At 39.8% G+C, this 22,127-nt stretch overlaps 2 protein-coding genes across 4 annotated transcripts in view; both read right to left on the bottom strand.

Moving 5' to 3' along the window:
* LOC122557895 (ubiquitin-conjugating enzyme E2 variant 3-like) overlaps window positions 1-20,174 on the bottom strand; it is a 29,032-nt gene extending 8,858 nt beyond the window's left edge. The window contains exons 1-10 of one of the 3 annotated variants that reach the window (XM_043706095.1): window positions 19,811-20,174; window positions 19,469-19,725; window positions 19,219-19,303; window positions 13,985-14,050; window positions 9,641-9,804; window positions 8,888-9,023; window positions 6,255-6,373; window positions 1,814-1,919; window positions 1,024-1,194; window positions 420-590 (exon numbers count right to left, since the gene is read on the bottom strand). In XM_043706095.1, the coding sequence (XP_043562030.1) occupies window positions 420-590; window positions 1,024-1,194; window positions 1,814-1,919; window positions 6,255-6,373; window positions 8,888-9,023; window positions 9,641-9,804; window positions 13,985-14,050; window positions 19,219-19,303; window positions 19,469-19,510 (1,060 nt within the window). In that variant the 5' untranslated portion in view covers window positions 19,511-19,725; window positions 19,811-20,174. The remainder of the gene's footprint in view (window positions 1-419; window positions 591-1,023; window positions 1,195-1,813; window positions 1,920-6,254; window positions 6,374-8,887; window positions 9,024-9,640; window positions 9,805-13,984; window positions 14,051-19,218; window positions 19,304-19,468; window positions 19,726-19,810) is intronic. The other 2 variants (XM_043706093.1, XM_043706094.1) reach the window with 2 other exon arrangements.
* A 1,111-nt stretch (window positions 20,175-21,285) lies between these two features.
* Window positions 21,286-22,127, bottom strand: part of LOC122558097 (sodium/hydrogen exchanger 10-like) — a 373,845-nt gene continuing 373,003 nt past the window's right edge. The window contains exon 27 of the mRNA XM_043706417.1: window positions 21,286-21,667. Coding sequence (XP_043562352.1) covers window positions 21,545-21,667 — 123 coding nt within the window. The 3' untranslated portion in view covers window positions 21,286-21,544. The remainder of the gene's footprint in view (window positions 21,668-22,127) is intronic.

Here is a 22,127-nt window from a genome sequence, read left to right as displayed (position 1 = left end):
TTCTACTTCAGTCATAAAACTACATGGATTGTAGCAATACTTATTTTGTCTCTTCATGAAAGTACTACTAGGCACAGTCTTTCTTAGATATTCTGAACAAGTAATTAGCAGCTCGAGCACCTCTTCTCTATTAATAACACACTATCAAGCAGTAAGTTCACCCACATTACTTAAAGCATCAACCATACAATTTTTTGGATTGTACATTTGGAGGAACCAGTCTGCTATTTTTATCAGATTCTGATCAGAACTTACTTGTTCTTTCATTCCACGTCATTGATAGCAATTCATTGCACTGCAGAGAATGCAAAGCAACAGCAGAAGGATTGGACGCAGTGATCAAAAGTAGCATTTTACTTTATCTTGCTACATCAGATCAAGGTGTACAGAGAGAATTAAATTGGTTTGCAACATAATACCTTCATTGTCTCCATGTTCACCAATGATCCAGGCCTCCTTCTCAACAGATGATTTCAAGTATTTTCCCAGGATGGACTGGAAGCGTTGAGTATTCAAGTTACAGCCAGTACCAATCACGCGGTGTGAAGGAAACCCGCTTAGCTTCCAGCCTATGTACGTCATCACATCAACTACCAGATCAGAGAGCAAACATTACACACTGAGGCATACTAACATACTGTAACAAAATGATCTATAGTCACGGAGTGTTCATAACCAGCAAACAGCAGGTAATTTGAAAAATTTTGCCTTCTATTGGGCACTTTCGATTTGTACTCCCAATGCTGTTAAATTTTCCAAGCAACGACCACTCTTTGGAACTAATAAACAGCTTATATCTCATTCTCTATTAGAGACCTTCTTCAAGACCCAGGAAAATACTAGAGGCTTTTAAACCTTTGTGACCAGCATCCTTTCTCTAACAATCTCCTTAAATCTATACCTCTATATGAAAGCTTAACTAGCACTCCTGAAGTATATCCTACACTGAAGAACATTCCTACTGCTAATAAACCCATGTTGTATTTCCCAGTGAATAATCTATTACATTAATGGGCTGCGTACCTGGCTGGGAAGCAATGATGAGTACACAGTTGGGACTGTATTGCACTGTATTGGGAATGATCTTCCTGAACAGATCCACGTTGCTTTGTAATGCTTTCAAATAGGACTCCTCACCACCCCAGGTATTTGCCGTAACAATTACCACATTTGAACCTGCTGAATTTGAAAAATCTAGAATAAAAGAGAAGATAAAATGCAGACAGGTCAGAGAACAGTTATTTATTCAAAGGTTTGCAAAAGGGCAAAAGCCAAAAATAACAAACAATGACTTTCTAATCTACAACCCAAGCATATTTTTGATCTAAATCATGCTGTTGGGCTGGTGTGAGGACTCTGATACTATTGCTTTTGTTATTGAGGCCCTAAAAATAAGAATCAAAGATCATCAATTAATGCTGCCAGTTATGTCCAGCCAGACCCCACCTATGCTGCCTTTAGAATATTACATAATGCAAATGAACCCTCAAAAATAATGAATGTTCATAAAGCTCATTGCTGTTCTTTTCATCTTTCATGGGATGTTGGCATCGTGAGCCAGGCCTTGGGCTCTGCCTTATTAGTTCAATGACATTGCCATGAAGCTAGAGCCTCTCCTATTGCCATTGGCAACCTGTTTATTCACAGAAGGTTGAGTTTAGATACATGAGATTTTGTTTCAACTTCTTCCTTGAAGTAGAGATAAACCTCTGGTTGTCAGTCATGTTTAGACAAATGCATTGTTTATATGTGATTTTTTTTTGTAAAGAGTTGAAGTTTATGTGCTGTATTTATTCAGTCAGATGACACAAACCACTGCTGATTTCGACTCTAGGCAGACTGAAAATCTCCATGTCCAGCGATCCACCTTTCATAGCATTTTCTGAGGTTGAAATGAGTGCCAATTTTTCTGCAGCTTCCTAGAGATAAATAAAAATACACATTATTTTATCTAATATTCTTTTTTCCCCCAAATTCTTGCCTCTTCTAAATACAACTATTGAGTCTGATAACCCTATAGAATTGTTCAAGTTGATGGTTAAGTTTAGATACGGAGTTTAAGCTAACCATTTGGCTTCCATGTTGGCGGAGACTGACATTTTACAGCCTTAACCCAGTAGCCAGTTAAGGTGAAACTGAGTTTATTTAATCCACTTCAAAATCAAAGTTACAATACAATTGTAACAACTGAATAAGACTTAAAATCATGAAGGGTTTTGATAGATATAAAGGCTCCCAATTCTGGGGAATCCATAACAGTCCTGAAGATGGGTTACACTTGAAATGTCGACTTCTCCACCTCCTGACGTTGCCTGGCTTGCTGTGTTCTTCCAGCCTCCTGTCTGTCTATTCTCGAATCCAGCATCTGTAGTTTTTTTTGTCTCAAATCCAAAACTAAAGCCCATAAGAATAAAATAGTCACCAATAAATGAAAAATTTAATTCAGGAGGAACTTGTTTACCCAAAGAGTGGGTTAAAATGTGTCATTTGCAAACATATGGTGTAATTGAGGAAAATAGCATAAAACACAGTTAATAGGAAACTGAGGGAGAAAGGAACAAAAGACAACACGAAGTATCTGATGAAGCTAAATGACAAAAAAAAAATAGATTCTTCACTATTAAGGGTACGAGGGATTTATGAAGATGGAGTTCAGACAATAAATCAGATAAGCCATGAAATTACTGAAAAGTAGAGCAGGCTTAAGAATTAGATTACATTACATTACGGTGTGGAAACAGGCCCTTCGGCCCAACAAGTCCACACCGACCCGCCGAAGCGCAACCCACCCATACCCCTGCATTTACCCCTTACCTAACACTACGGGCAATTTAGCATGGCCAATTCACCTGACCTGCACATCTTTGGACTGTGGGAGGAAACCGGAGCACCCGGAGGAAACCCACACAGACACGGGGAGAACATGCAAACTCCACACAGTCAGTCGCCTGAGGCGGGAATTGAACCCAGGTCTCAGGCGCTGTGAGGCAGCAAGGCTAACAACTGTGCCACCGCGTATGCTCACAGAAGTAAGGTAGGGGGATGTTCATGGGGAACATAAATCCTAGATGACTCTACACTTGTAGGTAACTTTATTTCACGACTTTATAACTGCCTTAAGACATTTGTGACAAAAATGTTCAAAGAATGGCATTTACCAATTTTTCACCGGAGAGATTTTTGAAATTAATGCCAATTTGGACAGTACTAAATCAGCCAATAAGGGAATTGCTAACCTTTTCTTAACATAATTAGGTACTTCATGGTATTGCCACCAGCATTTTAACAGGTTACCTTCTCAACGGATGTTTCAGACTTGGTCTTGGTTATGTTTGTTGAGCTAGGGCTTGGTCTCATTCCTCCTGCTGTCTGCAGGCTTCCCCTAGTCTCACTCACTCTTATCACACATTGATTTCAGTCATGACCTTATTAATTTCAGAACTTTAAGGTTGATTTTCAAAAATGATGGACAAAACCACATTTTGTTTGTTTTTGTGTTGATACAAAAGTTAATCATGATTTTAATAAACTGAAGAGGAAGGTGGATGCATCAAATAGAAACAACACAGCTCAGTTAGTCTAACTAATTTAGTTATTTGGTGACTTAAAGGCAAGTTATCTTGGCATTTCCCATCTCTGAAATCTCCTGCAAACATTCAATGTCTGTTGTGCTTTAGTTCTGGCACATTGCACATATCTGACTTTAATCACTCCACCACTGGTAGCAGTATTTCCAGCTGTTGGTCCCATGCGCTGGAATGCCCCCTTAAACCCCTACGTTTTTCTATCATACTTTAAAATTTTTCAAAAACCTACTTTTCTACCAAATTTTTATAAGAACTTAAGAACTAGGAGCAGGAGTAGGCCATCTGGCCCTTCAAACCATCTCTGCCATTCAATAAGATCATGGCTGATCTTTTCATGGCCTCAGCTCCACTTAGCCACCTTCTCACTATAACCCTCATCTCCTTTACTGTTCAAAAAATTATCTTAGCTTTGAAAGCATTTACTGAGGAAACCTCAACCCCTACACTGGGCAGGGAATTCCACAAATTCACAACCCTCTATGTGAAGAAGTTCCTCCTCAATTCAGATCTAAATCTGCTCCCCGTAATTTTGAGGCTATGCCTTCTTGTCCTAGCTTCATCTGCCAGTGGAAACATCCTCTCTACTTCTATCTTATCTATTCCCTTCATAATTTTATATGTTGCTATAAGATCCCCCCTCATTCTTCTAAATTCCAATGAATACAATCCTAGTCTACTCAGTCTCTCCTCATACGCCAAAACCCTCAACTCTGGCATCAACCTAGTGAATCTTCTCTGCACCCCTTCTAGTGTCAGTACATCCTTTCTCCAGTAAGGAGACCTACATTGCACTCAATCATTCAGGTGTGGCGTCACCAGCACCCTGTACAGCTTAAACATAACCTCCTTGCTTTTAAACTCAATCCCTTTAGCAATGCAGGACAAAATTCCATTTGCCTTCTTAATTACCTGTTGCACCTGCAGACCAACTTTCTGTGATTCATGCACTAGGACACAGAGATCTCACTGCACAGCAGCATTCTGCAAGTTTTTAACCATTAAAATAATAGTCCTTTTTACTGTTATTCCAACAAAATGGATGACTCCACATTGTACTCCATCTGCCAGACCTTTGCCCACTCACTTAAACAAGCTATGCCCCTTTGCAAAGTTTCACAGTCCTCTGCACACTTTGCTGTACCAGACATCTTAGTGTCATTCACAAACTTGGTCCTCAACACCAACTCATCGATGTAAATTGTGAATAATTGCGGTCCCAACACTGATCCCTGAGGCACAGCACTAGCTACTGATTGCCAACCAGAAAAAGAGCTGATTTTTTTCCCACTCTTTGCTTCCTATTAGTTAACCAATCCTCTATCCATGTTAATACATTTACTCATCTGTCCGAATGTCTCTTTCAGTGGCTTGGCATCAAATTTGCACTGTTAATACCCATGTAGCAACTACTAACTGATTTGCATAATTGTACTTCCAAATTCCTCTGCTTCTCTATTGCACTTGGACACTAATTCCTGAGAAGTGCATGGCATCCTTGTTCTTAATCAAAAAAACGTAATCGCTTTACATTTATCCAGATTGAGGTCAGAAATTTGCAAATCACATTGCCATACTGCAAGTCTATTAACATGTCCCTATATTTTGTTGCACTCTCCTTCTGTATTAACTACGAAGTACACTTCACTCCATTTGTTGTTGTCTGCATAGTTTTAAATTGTACTTCCAGTTCCCAAGTCCAAACTGTTTACGTAAATGCTGATTAGAACGAACCCTAATGGAAAGCCATTTTCCAATTTCTGACAGACTGAGTAAACAGCTTTAATTTCTAACCCCCCCTGTTTTCTGCTTTATGGTCAGCTTGCTATCCCATCTGATACTTATTGTCTGATACTACAAGTGCAGTTATGAGTTTACTATGCAGTACCTGATCAAAGGCCTTTTGGAAATTTTCATTTTTCAGTATTTATTTTCCATTTCTTCAGAGAATTCAATAAAATTGATCTTTCTTCTTAAATTCATGCTGACCATTCCATTATATGTTAAGTTCTAGATTTCTAAGATTATATCTTTAAGTGAAGTTTCTATTATCTTTCCCAGGACTAAATTCAAGGTAATTGGACTTGTTCTATCCTCCTTTTTAAGCATAAGGAATAAACTCACAAGCTATCAGTCCTCTGGCAGTATTACACAAATTCATATGAAAAGTAGAGTTATGAGATATTGTTTCAATTTATTTTCTAACCTTACTTTATTAGGAATAACTGTAATTCTTCTGGATCTTCTCTAAGTTGGTTAGTTCATCAATTCTCTGCTCTCCTGCCATCTTTCTACCATTAGTACCTTTTTAACATTTTCGATTTCTTCTCTCGTCCCATTTTCACATTGTTTTGACATGAACCTGGAGGGTTACAAAGTAGTTATAATATTTTTTTCAAACTTTCTTCATTAGTGCCTCCAATTTAGCCTTCAGTGGCCCTATCGCTACTCTCTTTTTTAAAAAATAATATTTCACTGTTTACTTTTATGGGCCCTTTATTGTTTCTCTTTGCCTTCCTTATCACTTTATCAAAATTCATTCCTACAACATTTTATATTCAGACCATAAATGTTTCAATGCTGTTAGTATTATACAGTAAGAAAGACAGCTTAAATTCAATCTTGGGCAAACAATGTCGAGACATGGATATATTAGGTTAACTGCTTTACCTTTGCTAAGATGCTCATAGCACATGCCATTCCCAAATCACCATCACCAAGCACAGTAACTTTGCTGAAATGTTGCTCTCCAGCCTCCAGCTTTGACCGAAGACTGATGTCAGACAGACCTGTACATGAAGATTAAAACCACATCACAGTCTCATTCTCACATTATGGTTTCTTAAAAACAGCAATTTTAAACATTTGCTCATTTTCTCTATTTAATCCCTTCTTTGTTGAAAATACTGAATTCCACTGAGATAAAAGTTTCGCAACTACTAGTAACTTTTTGAAAACTTAACCAAGTAACCATTTCTCATGTCAAAGCAGATGATACTGAAGTAGATCTGATGAGCCATGTTGGCCAGCCTGGAGCTTCGCTGTTGGTTAGGGATTACACCTGTATCGGTAAATCAAAACTATGATTCAGAAGTCCTATTTCCATACTTGTGACCTGGACCTTTGTCATACAAAATCACCACCTGTGTTTTATTTAATACTGGGAGCTCAAAGATGGTCTGGTCCTTCATAGCGTTATATTCTATGCTCATATCATGGATTGTTATATTCATTCCTGAATTTAAAAAAAGGAGGATGGAACAAGTTCAGGGAACTATAGACCAATTGTGGTAAAGCTGGTAACATCTTCATACTACTCCAGCCAGTCTGCTTATTGATCCCATATATTCTCTTTAATCAATCATCCACACTGCAAAATTTTCACTTGCAAGGTCCTTATCACCTTTGGCCTCAGCTCTCTGGTTGTCTTCTTGTAGTCCTTACGCAGTCTCTTTATTCAGTGATTCTTTATCTTTAGTGACTTCAACAACATTGAACCATTTCCCTATGCCATTAACTTTTCCAAACCATATCCTTACACAGCCTCTTAACAAATAAACTTTCTTATATTTGTTACCTTGCATCTTTATTTCATTATCCCACTTTTAAAGTCAGGATTTCTTATAGGGTACTTTTTGACTAGATCATCTTTACCATTCATAGCTCCTTATGAACTTCTACACATTTATTCCTAAAATAAAGTACCATCCGGCCCCTCAATAAAAAGGTTTGTAAATCTCAAAATCCTTGCCTTTGGTCCATTATAGAGACTTTAACGCCATGAAAGTTTCTCCAGATATTTCTGACTGGCCAGTTATCTGTCTTTGGGGACAGCCTCAGTTCTTCTATTGAGCCACATCCATGACTTGCATGTCTTGTTAATCAGAAATGGACACAAAGGCATGTGGTCCAAACTAAACTTTGTATGCTTGGGATTGTCCCAATTTGTAGTCACTGACTCAGCATTCTATTAGCTTTATAAACTGCAGTTTTACACCAAATGGGCATTATAATTCCATAAATTGCATTCAGTTAAACCTCAGTAGTTCAGGGAACATTCATATCAGCAACTTGTTTTCCCTTTGTTCAGTAATTCACACTTGTCTAAGTTAAATTTCATCTGCTCGCATAATTTCATATCTTGAAGCCTGCATTGTCTGACAGCATCTCCATTTTGTTTCTAAATACAAATTAGAAACAGTAAAGGGTAATTCCACATAGTTCTGCTAAGAAGCACGTGTCACCTCCTACTTTTCTTAACCAATGTTGAGGGCCAAAGGGTCTGTACTGTGCTGTACTATTCTATGTCTATTCTCAGTTTTTCACTGAATTGCCTCAGCTTTAAGTTTTAATTGTTTTTCATCCTTTACTGTATCAATTTTTCCTATACATCAGGATGCAACACATCATTTTTTGTTCATAGTCCCCTTAGCAAGGCACTTCCTCAAAAAAAAAATCAAGGATGTTGGATACTGGAGTTCACATTGACTATTGCTTATTGGGTTATCATTCAGATAATCCTGAAAAGGACACAGGTAAACCTTACGCGGTGTATCTTGATGTGCAGAAAACTAAAACTCTTTCATCCTCTACTTTGTAAAATTAAGGTTAAAGCTGTGAGAACTCAGGTTAAACAACAGGAATAGATAAAAAATTGACTCAAGAATATTAAGTAGAAGGATTAATGAAGTGACAAGTAATACCCCATGATTAGCTCTGTATTTGGACCCATACAGTTTAGGGAAGGCATCTGGCTCATATCCTTCCTAGTGAACGCTTGTCAGGAAGCAAATTAGCTATCTTACAATGATCTTCATTTTCAACTGAATTCAAACCTTTTAGACTTTGCCACTCCTCTCTGGCTGTCTTCTTACTGTTAGAATAATGAAAGAAATTCTACTGGTTATAACTCTGGTGCGTGTAGGTGAAAGTAGGAACTAGATCCAGTCTTTACTTGGAGTGAAAGATACCTCCTAACTTGGCTCACATCCTAGGTCATTAAATGTCTCTTTATGTTTGCTCAGGTAACCAATGTCCTTCTATAAAAATGCAACATCAATTAATAGATAACACCACTGTTAGCTCTGTTCTTTTCCAAATCTCTTTGTCGCTCTGAACATTTAAAAAGATGCCTGGAAGATAACAGAATGAAAGTATCCACAAATTTGAAAGGAGACTGCATAAATTTATTTTTGAAAGAAATGACTGAACATTGTAAGTGTTGTGACTGGGCCAATGATATACATGGTTATATCATTTGGCTCTAAATACTTTAATGCCAGAGTAAAATAAAATTCACACACCTGAAGAAATATCAGCCAAGTAGGTATTGAGCTCTGTCAGGGACATTCCGTCAGTAGAAGGCTTTGCATATAAAGGTGGCACTTCCTCGAACTTTGTGATCATTTCATGTAACAAACCAACTACATTTGTTTTTGGCTATAGAGTTTTACAAAAAAAAAATCAATAAAAACATATTTTTAGAGAAAAGTTGCCGAACTTATGTCTCTTCTTCACATTATATCATCTATTTAATACAGTGGAAGCAACTGATAAACACCCTGGTCACAGAGAAAACAGGACCAATCTGTTTGCTACCAACTAATTTTCAGTCTGACGTTGGTAGGTGGGAGCTATGATAGGGTTGCATGATTTACCATCTCATGTTCTACCTTAATGGGTAAAATCTTGAACAGGACAGTTAGGTTCAGGTTCTTCTCACTGTGAAGCTACAGTATCAAACAGGACCTTGCCTAATCCAAGGCACTGCTTAGGTTCTCCTCAGAGGGCAAGCCTTCAGAATGAGTGCATAAGTACAACTGCTGATGATTAGCTTGTACAAATTTCCCAGAGCCTACAATCAACACCAAATGCCATTAGTGCAGTCCTGCACCTGTCTCTCAAACCAAATGTCTCACAAATCAAATGTACTCCTGCATCATGGGTCTCTGTATGTTCAACTGTTCCCCACACAGCCCTTTGACTGACACTGTTCATGTGCCAAAGTTTCCCAGTTTTACTTCATTATAATGCTCCCACTGTCTCAGATTTCTTACATGACTCCAGTGTTGTAGGTATGGTAAATAAATGCGTCCTTGCAAATCTACATGTTTGCCCTCACGAATAATCATGTTTGAGGTTGGTCGCAGGAAGCACAAAGGTGGACCAAAAGGATGAGAGTCAAGAATCCATATTCGAATAGGAATATTATAGGATGATCCTGGATAATATTGCAAAGAAAAACACATTTTAAATTACTTCAGTACATAAAGTGTCCATAGATTTAAAAAGTTTGTTTGTATTTGTTCAAAGGATTTTCTTAACAGTCAAAACAATGCTGAGGAATGGAAACCAAACTAGAAATCAATAAAGCTAGATTCTGCCATTTCTAATACAGACAAACATCACAACTACAGGAAGCTGTAACACGTTGAGACACAGAATCTGTCAGTAATCCAAAGTCAATAAATAACATTTATAGATCATTCTACTTCAAAAGCACATGAAGAAAGGTTGCAGCTGAATCATGCAGTTTAACAGAAAGATCTACCAATTCAGGTCAGAATCTAATAACTACTTTTTTAAAAAAAAATGAGGAGTCAGATTTTATTCAACTTCCAGAGATCAACATTTGGCCACTTTTGTGGGTCTGAAGATGGGGAATGGAAGTTTTCCATCTGGAAATCCTCCTGGCCTAGTTCCCTTCTCTACAATTTTTAAGAGAGGAGAAAGTTTTAAAAAGAACATGAAGGGCAACATTTTTTTTGGTAACACAGAGTGTGATTTATGTGTGGAATGATCTGCCAGAAGTGGTAGATGCAGGTACATTTTAAAAGACATTTAGATAAGTACATGAATAGGAAAGGTTTGGAGGGATATGGACTAAAAGCAGGCAGTTGGGACTAGTTTAGTTTGGGAATATGGTTGGCGTGGACTAGTTGGATTGAAGGGTCTGTTTCTATGCTGTATAAATGTCAAATTGTTTGTAGATCCTGTACAATCCAGAGTATAGGCTGGACTGCTGATGATGTTACTCACTAACCCCTAGTAACTGAACTAAACCAGTCAGATTCATGTCTACAAGACTAATAGCATGTCTTTTGTTAACAAAGTCCTGCAATCAAACAGGTGGCCTCCTTTAATTTACTTGAGAAGATCATCTACATAATCAGTTCCACATAAGACGATAATTGTCATCATGTGAAATTATGTTGTACCTAAATGCCTACAACAGAGGGCATGATTTGGAGATGCCAGTGTTGGACTGGGGTGTACAAAGTTAAAAATCACACAACACCAGGTTATAGTCCAACAAGTTTAATTGGAAGCACTAGCTTTTTGAGCACTGCTCCTTCATCACCTGAAGGAGCAACCTTCAGGTTGAACCACCTGATGAAGGACTGGCGCTCCGACAGCTAGTGCTTCCAATTAAACCTGTTGGACTATAACCTGGTGTTGTGTGATTTTTAACTTTGTACAACAGAAGGGTTGACATTCAGATACAAAGCAAAGCAAAAAAGCAGACTTATGAGATGACAGAGGAATGTTGGGAAGAAAGAAATAACTGGTGTTCTTATTTCAAGGCTAGGCTGTTGCTGCATGTACCTTTTCTGAACATATGAACATACAAATTAAAAGCAGGGATAGACCATTCAGTACCTCAAGGGTGTTGCACCATTCAATAAGATCGTGGCTGTATATCACTCAAAATTCATGTCTGTTCCTGATAATCTTTCATCAGCTCACTTATCAAGGATCTATCCACTCCTTGCTTTTAAAAAGATCAAGGGAGGTAGACAAAAGGTGGGGAATTATAGACCATTTAGCTTAACTTCTGTAGTGGGGAAGATGCTTGAGTTTATGATCAAGGAAGAAATAGCAAGGAATCTAGATAGAAACTGTCCAACTGGGCAGACGCAGCATGGGTTCATGAATGGCATTTGGAATTCAATGAAGATGTTACGAACACAGTGGACCACGGGCACCCAGTCAATGTGGTGTATCTAGATTTCCAACAGGCATTCAACAAGGTGCCACACAAAAGGCTGCTGCATTACAGAAAGATGCAAGGCATTGCAGGCAATGTATTAGCATGCACAGAGGATTGGTTAACCAACAGCAAGCAATGAATGGGAATAAATGAGTGTTATTCTGGTTGGCAATCAGTGACTAGTGGTGTACCTCAGGGATCACTGCTGGGACCGCAATTATTCACAATTTACATTGATGATTTGGAGTTGGGAATCATGTGTAGCGTATCAAAGTTTGCTGATAACACCAAGATGAGTGGTAAAGCAAAGTGTGCAGAGAACTGTGAAACTTTGCAAAGGGGCATAAATAGTTTAAGTGAGTGGACAAAGGTCAGGCAGATGGAGTACAATTTTAATAAATGTGAATGCTCCAGTACTCCAAGCCTAATCATCTCCAACCACTTAAATTAGATTAGATTAGATTATTTAGTGTGGAAACAGGCCCTTCGGCCCAACAAGTCCACACCGAACCGCCGAAGCGCAACCCACCCAGACCCATTCCCCTACGTTTACCCCTGCCCCTAAAACTATGGGCAATTTAGCAATTCACCTAACCTGCACATTTTTGGACTGTGGGAGGAAACCGGAGCACCCGGAGGGTGCCCATGCAGACACGGGGAGAATATGCAAACTCCACACAGTCAGTCAGTCTCCTGAGGCGGGAATTGAACCCGGGTCTCTGGCACTGTGAGGCAGCAGTGCTAACCACTGTGCCGCCCACAATGACGTTTCCTCCAACTTAAGACCAGAAGCAAAGATGTTTGTGGTTGACTGTACAACATTCAGGACCAAATTACGTCTCCTAAGATATGTTTATAACCCAACAAATCTGGACGACATCCAGACGTGGGCTAATAAGTGTCAAGTAATAATTATTCCATTCTAAGTACCAGTTAATGACCATTTCCGTATAATAATCAACATCTCTTGACCATAGATGCTATTGCCATCACTAAATATTCCATTATCAATATCCTGGGGAGCTTATCATTGATCAGAAACTGAACCAGAACTGCTGTGCAAAAAACGCCAGGGGATGGCACTAGGTAAATTGCTCATTCAAAGACACAGCACTGGCACAATTGGTAAAGTGGCCTCCTTTTCTGCTGTAACCATTCTGTGAACTCCAGCCAAGTAAATTTCAGATGATTGTGTGTCTATATAATGTAGACATGGCATCACAAGCAATCAGCATTTCTGCACAAAATATGTGGCATAATCCAAATTCTCACTGACTGGAAAAAGACTTCTCACAGTGAACTTGACTAAGGAAGTGAACCCTTAAGTAAAATTCTGAAAAAAAGATGTGATACATTACATAGTCATCTCTCACATTGTAATAGTGAAACATTTTATGGTAGGTGGATGTACTGGCAAGGTTGGCATTTATCACCCATTCCTAACTACACTGAGTGGCTTGCTAAGTTGCTTCAGACTGCAATTAAGAGTGACTGTGGTGGGTGACTTACTGGTGCTGGTTAATAAATAGAGAAAATACCACAGGTGATTTGGTGATGGAAAAAAAAATGTCCAGTTGTGTATAACAGCACTTCCTAACATACAAAAAAAACTTGAAAAGTGACTGTGGGTCTGAAATAAGTCATTCACCAGATCCAGTAAGGATGGCAGATTTTCTCCCTTAAAAGTCATTGGTAAACCAAAGGGGCCTTTATATCAATATTACACAAACAAAAAGGACACAGACCCACTTTAGGCTGCAGGGTAAATCCAAATCACACAACAATGCTTTGGCTTTGTGATAAAATGGTTACAATCTCAATTCAAAATATTGTCATTAAATATTTGTTCTTCACGAACATGTGATGTACCTCTCCCTTTTGAAATTTCTTCTGAATGTAATTTTTGCGAGGTATGGTTCATGGGATCAGCAGTCTCTCTAACACTGCTACCATCAACTCACTCTCACAGCACATTGCCCATGTGGTTACTGCGTGAGGAGTTCAATAATACTACGACAGCAATGTGAAATGTTCATTCTGAATCTATACATGGAAGATCAGCTAGTAGTAAATATTATCTTAATCCAAACTTGGGCTTTGAAGAGAACATTTTAAGCAGTAGAATACTGGATCAATCCAAGTTTGTCACCAAAGATCGGAGAAATATAATGAATGGAATTAGAATGTTAAAAATCATTGCTAATGAACCGCTTAAAGTATATCTGTTTGAAGTACATTCTTATTTTTCAGCACATAGCACTATACATCTAGTAACAATACTGGATTCTTCAACTGATAGGATAAGGCTTACCTTCATAGCAAAAAGAATTATCCTGCACTGACAGACTGAGGCTTACTTTGATATCTAATGGGAATTGTTTTCACTTCTAACACGAGGAGAAGAGTTTACCTTGATATCTAACAGGAATGGTACCAATTAAGTTCAGCAGATCTTTCTGGGAGCCATCGCTGAAAGCTGTAATTAAATAGAAAACGTTTTTAGTCTATTCAGCTGATGGAATCTGATGGGATTGGTGTATTGAGTGAAGAGTTGTTTGCACTTCTATGGCTACTTGTTCACAAACTATATTAAAGAGACTCAATGACTTGACCACAGCCTTCTGTGGAAATGAGTTCCACAGATTTACCACCTTCTGGCTGAAGAAAATCCTCATCTCAGTTCTAAAGGGTCACTCCTTCACTCATGCCCCCAGGTCAGAGTCTGTAATACTAATGGAAGCATCTTCCCTACATCCACTCTATCCAGACCTCTCAGCATTCTATAAGTTTTAGTGAGGTACTCCCTATCCTTCTAAACTCCATTGAATACAAACCCAGAGTTCTCAACCACTCCTGGTATGACAAGCTCTCATCCCTGGGATAATTCTTGTAAACCTTGTCTGCACCCTCTCCCACACCAGCACATCTTTCCTTAGATATAGGGCTTAAAACTGTTCACAATATTCCAAACGTAGTCTGACCACATCATTATACAGCCTCAGAAATACATCTCTGCTCTTGTATTCTACCCCTCTTGAAATGAATGCCAACATTGCATATGCTTTTCTAACTGCCAAATGAACCTGCATGTTAACCATAAGAGAATCCTGAACTAGGACTCTCAAGTCCCTTCTGCTTCAGATTTCCAAAGCCTTTCCCCATTTATATAATAGTGTCCGCCTCTATTCTTTCTACCTACTGTTCCTATACTTTCACACATTGTAACCCATCTGCTACTTCTTTGCTCACTCTATTAGCCTGTCCAGGTCCTTTTGCAGCCTTCCCATTTGCTCAATTCTACCTGTCCCTCCACTTATCTTTGTTGCTAAGTTTGCAGATCAGACCATGCCCTCAGTTCCTTCATTCAGATGGGTAATGTATAACATGAATAGCTGTGGTCCCAACACTGATCCCTGCAGAATTCCACCAGTCATCGGTTGCCAACCTGAAAAGACACCTTTATCCTTATTCTCTGCCAGTCAGCCAATTCTCTATCCATGCCAGTTTCTTCTCCTAATGCTATGAGCTCTTATCTTACTTTGCAGCTTCCTTTTCAAATGCCTTCCAGAAATCCAAATAGATCACGTCCATTGGCTCTCGTTTGTCTAATTTGCTCATTTCCATCTCAAAAACCTCTAATAGATTTGTCAGACATAACTGCCCCTTGATGAAGGTGTACAGACTCAACCCTATTTTACCATGCACTTCCAAGTGTTCCTCAATCTCACCCTGAATAACGGACTCTAGAATCTAACCAAAGACCGGTGTCAGGCTAACCAACCTATAATTTCCTGTCTTTTGTCTCCCTTCCTTCTTATAAAGGGGTGTTACAGGAGGCATTTTTCAGTTCCCATGGACCCTCCCCGACTCGTGATTCCTGAAAGATCACTACCAATGCCTCCAAAATCTCCTCAGACATCTCCTTCAGAACTGTGGGGTTTAGTTCATCTGGTCTGGGTGACTTAGCCACCTTCAGACTTTTTAGTCTCCCCTTCTCTGGATGTTCTCCTTAGTGATGGCCACTACACTCATCTCTGTCCCCTGACTTTCTTCTGATGTGCCACTGGTGTCTTCTACCGTGAAGTCTGATACAATGGGGAAGATGATGGCCTAGTGGTATTATTGTTAGAATATTAATCCAGAGACATGGATAATTCCCAAGGATCCAGGTTTGAACTCCTGAGCTTTTCCACACTCTCTGCCCTATAACCTGTTCAGGAAACCTTAATAATCTCTGCTGAGCCCTCCCGGCAGCCTTTGACTTTTTCCACGTAATTGAACTCACCCCTACTATTTAGTTTAAAGCCCTATCCACAGTTAAGCCTTTTGCCAAGGCTCTGGTCTCAGCATGATTTAGGCAGATCCCATCCCATCATAACAGTTCCCTCCTTCCTCAGAATTGATGCTAATGTCCCATGAATTTGAACCTGTTTTTCCCACACCAATCTTTGAGCCACACATTTACCTCTTTAAATCTTGTTCACCCTGAGCCAATTAGCTCGTGGCTCAGGCACTAATCCAAAGATTATTACTTTTTAATGACTTATTACAGTCGCCTGAGGCGGGAATTGAACCCAGGTCTCAGGCGCTGTGAGGCAGCAGTGCTAACCACTGTGCCGCCCATTAGCTCGTGGCTCAGGCACTAATCCAAAGATTATTACTTTTTAATGACTTATTACATCTGTCTTTTAATTGAGCCCCTAACTGCTCATATTCTCTCAGCAGAATCCCTCACCCCAAACCTTGAATGCCTCCCTCTAGTATGATGCTATGGTCAGTTTGCTCATCCTTCCTACAACCCTGCTCTCATCTACACAGGGAGCAAAAATCTCAAAGCTGTCAGATAGCTCAAGGGCCGAGGCTCCTTCAGCACTACCTCCTGGATCTCTCTACCTGCCTTGCTGGTAGTCACACCCCTCCTGTCCCTGACCACTGACTGAATTTGAGGCCATTTAAGGGGTGTGATTGCCTCCTGAAACACAGGTACAGGTAACTCTCCCCTTTCTGATGTGTCGCAGTGTTCAAAGCTTAGACTCATCTGAGCTCGAGTTCCTTAAGCAATCAACACTTACCACAGATGGGGTCACTACAAATCACAATGGGGTTCACCAGCTTCCACATCATGTCGATACAACACATCGCCTACTGTGGCATCTTCTTCCCCACATCTCACCTAGATTCTATAATTCAGAATAACTTGAGCTGCCAGTCCTGTCTCTGCTTCAATCACATCTCCATATCAGCAATGATGTCACACCCCATGACTTAATCAACAGACTCAACTCTTATGCCTTATTCAGAAAACCTCTTATATTAAAATAAATACCATCCAACCTTGCCATGCCCGTGCCTTAACTGATTACATTCACACTGCCTTCCAGATTGACTCAATTCTTCTTCTATATTCATTTGTGCATCATCATTTGTGTACCTCCACTTCATATCTCATTCCACTGCCAAATTAGTTAAAACCCCCACACACCCACAGTTGAGAAAACACCAAAGTGAAATGCAAGTCTTATTCTTACTGGACACCCACACACATGCATTTTTTCCAGCAGAGATCAGGAGAAAAGAACCTAATCTAATTTTTTCTCTTTTACCAGTGGCATGGGCCTCAGCATTTACCAGCTAACTCCGCATAAACTGATCCACAGGCATAAAATATAATTTGCTTCCATTTCATTCTCCTAATTCTCATCCACATTGTCCCTCAGCAACACTACCTGAAAGTACAGATTTAATTTTCACATGGACACTATTGACACACATCTCCACCTCACCTCCATTGTTGCCAAATTATCTAACATGCGCTACTGAAATTTCTTCCAATTACATATTGCACAGACTGGAGACATTGCTTTGGGTCCCTTCTCAAAACTCCATTCCCCAAATATTGATTCCATCTATCTTCCCAGGCAACTTGGTCAACTTGGGTTTGTTCATAAACTTGATGTCACATTTGATCTCAGGAGGAGCTTCCAAAATCATTTGTGCCATCATTAAGACTGCTTATCTCCACCTCCATAGCATCACCCAACTTTGTCCATCCATGAAATCACTTGCTGCTGAAATCCTCATTCATGAGTTTGGTAACTTGACTATTCCAATGCATTACTGGTTGGTCTCCTATCTTCTGTAAATTTTACATTGTTCAAACCTCTGGTGCAGTTTTAGCTCAACTATCCTGTTCCCTCTGTACAACTGTGATTGCTGACTCACAATGGATCCCAAACAAATAACATACTGACTTTAAAAATTCTTGTCTTTTCTTACAAATTGCTTCATAACTTTGCTCCTCCTGATCTCTAACCTCCTCCAGACCGTAATCCTCAAAGAGAGCCTGGGAGGGTAGCAGAAATAGGCAACTTCTTTAAAAATTTTAAAAGTGTATGTGGATGAGCATTTGAAATATCATAGTATTCAAAGTTATGGGTCAAGTGCTGGAAAGTAGGGTCAGTGTAGGTAAGTTGTTGCAGACTTGATAAGCCAAAGGACCTCTTCTATGTTAAACAAAAACTGAAAGAACTGCGGATGCTGGAAATCAGAAATAAAAGACATTTCTGGCAAAAGCTCCAGTTCTGGCAGCATCTGTGGAGAAAAATCAGAGTTAATGTTTCGGGCCCAGTAATCCTTCCGCAGAACAACTGACCCAAAACATTAACTTTGATTTGTCTCTACAGATGCTGCTGGACCTGCTGAGCTTTTCCAGCAAATTCTATTTTGTTTCTGACCTCTTCAGTGCTGTATGATTCTATAACTCTCAGCTAGCTAGACGGCTGGTTTGCAGTGCTGAGTAACATCAACAACATGTTTAATTTGCACACTGGCTGGGGTTGCCATGAAAGAATCTCCTTCTCAAATTCCCCCCTCTCCTGAGTTGTGGTAACCCTCACATTAAACCACACCTTTTGTCTCTCTCTAATGAAAGAAGAGTCCGATCGTCCAGCAGGACAATAGCAATGCTTTAAAAAATGACAATACCTGTTCTCAGATTCTAGCTATTTGGAATCCCTTATTTAAATTACTGCACAACTGGTGTCTATGCCCAAAGCTCTGGAAATCCTCCCACTTCATCCCACCCCCATGTTGGATTTATTCTTTAGACCACTTAAAATTGACCTCTTTACAGAGTCATAGAGATGTACAGCACAGAAACAGACCCTTCAGTCCAACTTGTCCATGCTGACCAGATATCCCAACCCAATTGAGTCACACCTGCCAGCACCCAGTCCATATCCCTCCAAACCCTTCCTATTCATATACCGATCCAGATGCCTTTTAAATGTTGCAATTGTACTAGCCTCCACCACTTACTCCGGCAGCTCATTCCATACATGCACCACACTTTGACCAAGCTAATGATCTGATCTAACATCTAATCTGTGGCTGTCAATTTGTGTCACACGTTTCAGTGTCACACTCCTGTGAAGTGTTGGGTATTAAAACCATTATATGGCTTCTGGTTTGTTACTCTCTAACCTACTGCTTGGAGTTAATGTTGGGCTGCCCTGCTAATATTACCTCCCAATCACTGATCACATCCTTCAAATTCGTCACACAGGCCCAATACTGTCAGTCATGTTTAATTATAGATAGCTCTGCAATCCACCTTTTTTGAAGAATTTGATTTGAAAAGCTTACTGTATGTGTCCATTGACGATTTAAGTTCAGGAAATATTTTATGCACATTCTTCAGATCTTCTACGGTTAGGTCCCGAAATTTATACTGAAAAGAAAACACAAGATGAAACCAGTAAAGATGAAATTTAATCTACCCAATATTCCTCCCCCCCCCCATCGTATTTCAATTTCTTTAATAGATATCTCCTGTTTTCCTTCGCCCCTCAAAAGTTATCACCTCTCCCCACTTCACCCCCCCCAAACATCTCACCTTGCTTAGCTGTTTTATCAGGGCTTTTTCATTAAACTCCATTTCTTAACAGAGTATTTCAATCTTTCGCTTCCACTGTTACCACTTCCGCTTCCAACTCCTCAAACAAATAATGTGAGCGGGGACTGGAATCTTGCGCGAGGCGTGCCTGGTGGAGATGGGCGGCTCTATCAGTGTCAGAGTGAAACGAAATGTTTCCTTAAGCTCGTGCTTGAACTGTGTGATTGTGAGTCAGCAGCACTGTCCCGTTACGGGTCCTGTAGCAGAAAGCAGGGTGAACATTATAAAGTGAATATTGTCAATAACATTGACCGACTTTAGTAAACATCATAATATTTTTACCTGCGCGACCTTCGTACTGAGACGGTTAGTGTCACTAACACCCTGTAAATAAGTGAATATAAAAAAGGCGTTATCTCTTCATTCTTGTGAATGAAGCTGAGCAGTGTGATTTAATCACTAAACAATTCCGCTCTCCTGTTCGTAGGGATGGATGCAAGCAGCAGGAAAAGATTGGGCCAAGGGCACGCATTCCCTAATAACAATTTCCAGGGCATGTGATGACGTTCCGCCAGCAAATGTTTTCCTTAGTGTCAGTTTCAACTCCATTATTTGGAGAATACCCTTTTGACCGCCAATTAAGTTCAATTTTGGTGGAACGTTTTGGTTTCCAACTTGGTCAAATGCTGCTTTAATGTCATGCAGTAGTTAACTTTAGAGGGTGGGACTGAGCTAGCCCCGCCCCCTCAGGCGCAGAGACCTACTGCGAATAGACCCCTATTTTCTAATTAGAAATAGGGGTGAATAAGAACAAACAATGCAAACTTTCCAGGACAGTTTTAATTGTCTCTTCTGTTAAGATTTGCTAACTCAGCACCGGCAGGGGAATTAAAGCTGGTACATTCGAGCCCATGGAGGTCAGTTACACGGGCGACCTCGTATCCGCAGAATTGTTTTCCGCGGTATCAGTTACCCGCGGTCCAAACATATTATAGGGAACATCCCAGGAGGTTGCATGGAAGGTACATTTTCCATTGAAATGAATGGGTTCGCTCCAATCAGCGGTTTTAGGCTTCTGCTTCAGGTCCTGGAACGTATTCCCCGTGGGATGAGATAACAAACAGTCTCATACTTTCTGTGGATGTGGTCATCACTGCTAATGCCAGCATTCATTGCTCATCCATAAATGCCCTTTGAAATATGGCGACAAGTTGCCTTCCCACCCCTCCAATCCATTAAGTCAAATTACTCTCTCACTGCTCTTAGGGTATTCCAAGAATTTCAAGGATTCAGGTCAATGAAGGAACAGTGGTAGGATGGGGCGGGGAGACAACAGGTATGCAACTCGCAGGCAAAGTTGATTAGATTAGATTACATTACAGTGTGGAAACAGGCCCTTCGGCCCAACAAGTCCACACCGACCCGCCGAAGCGCAACCCACCCATACCCCTACATTTACCCCTTACCTAAGACTAGGGGCAATTTAGCATGGCCAATTCACCTGACCTGCACATCTTTGGACTGTGGGAGGAAACCGGAGCACCTGGAGGAAACCCACACAGACACGAGGAGAACGTGCAAACTCCACACAGTCAGTCGCCTGAGGCGGGAATTGAACCCGGGTCTCAGGCGCCGTGAGGCAGCAGTGCTAACCACTGTGCCACCGTGCCGCCCACTCTGTGGGTTGTGGGAAGGGGGGAGAAATAAGTTGGAAGTGATGAAGTTCCTATGACATTGACTAAGAAAAAATAATTAAAAGGCAAAATATTTTTATTTTTCATTTTTACAAATTGGAAAGAGCAATGCAATGACTCAACATAAAATATTTAATAGACATGTATACCGTAAGTACATATACTTCAAACAAATATATTAGACACTTCAACATACACTGAATCACCACACAAAGATAAAATGGTCAGACATGTCTTCGTAAACAACTTAAATGTTTTATATAAGACTGTAAATATTTTGTTTTTCCAAAATTCATTTTATGCACCTGAGACAGTAATATAATAAAATAACATAACCATAAAAACTTATAATGCAGAATCAGATGAAAAAGACTTTGTTCAATCAAAACAACTTTTTCACATTTGCAATTGATGTAGAAGCTTGAAGACGACCTTCCATTCGGGAAGATGGAGTCAATGAGCGAAACAGCATTGATGGTTGACCTGTCAGCTTGTTAGTGCCTTCCTATTGGGATTAGAACAAAAATAAATGTACAGCATACAGTTATATAGTCACATTGTGTTTTAGTTTATCGGATGCAACAAAAAGAATATTAAAGTAAATATCTCCTAAAAATATATGTTTAATCTAGACTGATACTTAAGTGCTGAGGCATCTGGTCCTTCATAGCCATCCTTTGGGTGAGATGTTAAATCAAGGCCTGATCTGACTGTTCAGATGTGTTTAAAGTTCCCATAGTAATAAATAAATTTGAACATGGAATTCTCCTAGGAGCTTAGTCAACATCAACTGACACCGGAAAAACAAATCAACCGGTTATTTGAAGAAAGTCATCAACCTGAAACACTAACTCTGTTTTTCTCTTTCCACCAACAGTGTGTTCTGACACAATGATGAACCCCTCTGTTAATTAAACCAAACACCCAGAAAAACTCTCCTCGCCTCGTAATCTGTTAAAATATGG

Source organism: Chiloscyllium plagiosum, chromosome 16, assembly GCF_004010195.1.
Source record: "Chiloscyllium plagiosum isolate BGI_BamShark_2017 chromosome 16, ASM401019v2, whole genome shotgun sequence".
Classification (NCBI taxonomy): domain Eukaryota; kingdom Metazoa; phylum Chordata; class Chondrichthyes; order Orectolobiformes; family Hemiscylliidae; genus Chiloscyllium; species Chiloscyllium plagiosum.
Note: the sequence above shows the minus strand (reverse complement) of the source record. Positions and strands in the feature narration are given on the sequence as shown.